Genomic DNA, 3,248 nt, shown 5'->3' on the forward strand with positions numbered 1-3,248 from the left:
GGGGAGGTGGTGACCGGGCTGGACTGATGCGATGCTCTCCTTGCCAGCAAAGGCCACTTGAGCGCCATCTTGTCCATCAAGGGGAACCTTTCGAACAACGAAGTCAAGAGCATCCGAAGCATCCTGGATGTCAACACAGGGGCGCACGAGCCCGTCAAGTCCTTATTTTCACTTATAAAGATTGCTTAGCTTTCCCTGCAGCCTAACCCGCTTGTGGGCGCCCAGCGAGCATCAGACATACCCCACTTGGGCGCAGTCTCTTCGCCTGGGGGTAGTTCAGACCAGCGCCAGCTTCACAGCCCCTCATAAGCTTCCTGCCTTCTGCTGCCGCTTCTGCCCAGCCCTGGCAGAGGTGCAGGCCCATAGACAGCTGGAGCTGGACAGGCCCGTTTGTTACCTGTCTGGTGGGGCAGGAACACCTATGGTGAGGAGCCAACGAATCCATATCTGAGAAACAGCAGCTGGCTATGCGTGCACTGAAGGAGAGAGAGTGGCTAAGGGTCAGACACGCGGGTCACTTCCTGTCTGCTCTGCCTCAGAGCCGCCCTGTTCACGGGCCGGTCTGAGTCCCCTCCCAGCTGCCTGGGCCTCAGGCTGAGCGTCCCCTACTCTGCCTCCTCCGGCCCAGGGACGCGATGAGCCAAGCTCAGCAAGTCTGAGGAATTGAAGACAGATCCTGAAAAAGAAGGGAAAGGCAAGCTGTTATCTGGGGCCTGAAAAGGGGCCCGTGGGGTCACGCAGCAAGCCGGGGGCAGAGCCGGCATCACACCACCCCCCAGATGCCCCAGGACCCCTGCAGCCTGGACCCTGAGCCCTCTCACTCCCCAGGGACATCTCCTGAGGGTGGGCTCCATGGACCCTCCACCTGGGGGTCCGGCTGCCGTCTGGGCGGGGCAAGCCTGACCTCTGACTCCTTGGCCTTGGTATTAGTTTCCTATTGGTCCTGTAACAAATTTCCACAGACTTAGTAACTTAAAAACAAGACATCTTTCATTTCTGAGATCAGAAGTCTGATACAGGTCTAGCAGGAGACAATCACGGTGTCCCAGGCTGAGTTCCTTCTGGAGGTTCTAGGGGGGAATTCCCTGGCCTTTTCCAGTTTTTAGAGGCTGCCCCCCACTCCCACATTTCTCGGCTCATGGCCGCCTTCCATGTCAAAGCCAGCGATGTGGGTGGCACCCTCTTCCCCTCACAGCCCTTCTCCCCTGCCTCATCTCTGCACTTTTAAAGACTCGTGATCACCTTCGGCCCACCCAGGACCCTCCGATCAAGCTGATCAGCAGCCTTAACTAGCTCCCCTCCCCCCAGGGGACCTGACACAGTCACAGGTCCCAGGGATCAGGACGTGGGCATCTTGAAGGGACCGTGATTTCGCCTGCCACAGCCCCCATCCATCCCTTGTCCTACCCCCCGGGAGGACACCAGTTCGGTTATCCCCCTGGGCCTCTGCCTACCCCGAAGGCCCTCAGCACTAGAGGGGCCGCTTCACACGCAGGCCTGACTCGGCCTCTCCCGTGCCTCTGAGGGTGCCACCAGGGGTGGAGCCAGCTCTCTGGGGTTTGTCCCCCTCTTTCCAGGTACGTGGCCAGGACCTGGCCTGTGTAAATGGTGAACGAAGGCCTTTGTACACTTGTAAGACTATAGGAGGTAGCGTGTTCGATGTTATTAATATTATTTTTGATAGTGCTGCTTTTGTACGTGTGTACTCGGGACAGGACCCGGGATTTTTATAGCTTGATATAAAGCTGATTTCAGAAGTGACTGTGGAGTGATTTATTTGGGAGCAGGGCTGTGACATCAGTGGCTTTCTCCGGCTGTTGGGGTCTGGGCAGAACTGTCCTGGCCCTGTGTCAAATCTCCAGTGCGTCCTGCCCCACGCACCGCCTGTCCCTTCTCACCTCTGCGCATGCGCTTTGTAAGGGCCTGCCTATGGGGCACGGCTGTCACTTTACCCTCTGTGCCTGTAAATAGGGGATCATGAACCTGGCCCACCTCCCCTGAGTCCTTCACTGAGGATGGGCAGTGGGGTGGGGCCAGCACTTCAACTGCACTTCAGTGCCTTGGAAGCCGCAGCTGTAAACAGAGGCGCCAGATGGGTGCACGGAGACCGCAGCACCGGGGGAGGGAGAGCGGGAGGGGGAGGGGCTCTCCTCGGCACCACCGTCCAGGCCTAGGATTTGGGGGCGAGAGTCCCTGGGGTGGGGGCCAAGGGTTACCTCTGCCAATCCATTCCACAGAGCCACGAGTGTGGGCAAGGACATAGCCTTTGGCGTCTGGGGTCCTTCCGGAAATGCCTGGAAGTCAGGGGCCCTACCCAGGATAGAGGGGCCTGGGGAGGCGGGGTTCGGGAGGCCCTTTCTGGTGAGTTCCACTGGTGGGGCCAATAGGGATGGGATGGAGCCCAAGTTTCAGTGGGCGGCAAGGAGGAAGGGGGACGCTTACCCGGGCGCCCTGCGGTTGGGCTGGCCCCGGTCCACGTGGGCCCCGTGGAGGATGCTGGGCGGGCTGGATCCTGGCGCGGAGCAGAGGCCCCTGCATTCGACGTCGGGCTCGCACCTCCCTGCGGGGCATCGGGTGCGGGGCGGGAAGCGGGTACAACGCCCCCACGGTTCTACCTAGGGCGCAGGGGGGCGCGACTGGAGCCGAGACCTGAACAGACCCGAGGGGGTGGATTTAGGCCAGAAAGTGCCGCTCCCCCAGCCTTGCTGCGACAGCAGGCGGGCAGAGGTCCTCAGATCGCGGCGGGCGGCGGGCGGGACCCCGGGTCTCGGCCACTTTCCTGGGGCGTCGACGCCACCAAGTCCAACGCGCTCCCCGGGGACCAGCCCTGGGCGGGGCGGAAGGGGCGTGGGCGGCGCCTCGGCGGGTTCCTGCTGTTTCGTCCCGAGGTTGGGGGACGGGGCGCAAGGTCCCTCCTTCGTCACCAGTCCTGGCCACTGCCAAGGGTTCTGCTTGGGCAACTTCCCCATCGCCGCAGGAAAATCCCATTAAGGGAAGTATTTGTCCCCGAGTGGAGCGGCCGAGGGCGTTGGGGCGTGCTCCCCCGTCCAAAGACATGGGGGTCCCAGCCCCATCCCCGGCTCCTGTGAGCGGGAGGGGAGGTCACAGTCAACCGTGGGACAAGCACTGATGGGGCCTCCAACCCTCCCCCATCGCGGCTGGGGGCGGGCAGTGGGAGGGCAGTGGGAGGGCAGTGGGAGGGCAGTGGGAGGTCAGAGGGAGGGCAGAGGGAGGGCTGGCCTCCCGAG

General features: G+C 62.0%; 1 protein-coding gene across 1 annotated transcript in view; it reads left to right on the forward strand.

Annotated features, from left to right (window-relative positions):
• Nucleotides 1-1,761, forward strand: part of TNFAIP2 (TNF alpha induced protein 2) — a 13,926-nt gene extending 12,165 nt beyond the window's left edge. Inside the window, exon 14 of the mRNA XM_015599602.2 lies at nt 48-1,761. Within this exon, the coding sequence (XP_015455088.1) occupies nt 48-189 (142 nt within the window). The 3' untranslated portion in view covers nt 190-1,761. The remainder of the gene's footprint in view (nt 1-47) is intronic.
• Nucleotides 1,762-3,248: the final 1,487 nt, after the last annotated feature.

This window comes from Pteropus alecto, unplaced genomic scaffold (assembly GCF_000325575.1).
Source record: "Pteropus alecto unplaced genomic scaffold, ASM32557v1 scaffold8, whole genome shotgun sequence".
NCBI classification, from domain to species: domain Eukaryota; kingdom Metazoa; phylum Chordata; class Mammalia; order Chiroptera; family Pteropodidae; genus Pteropus; species Pteropus alecto.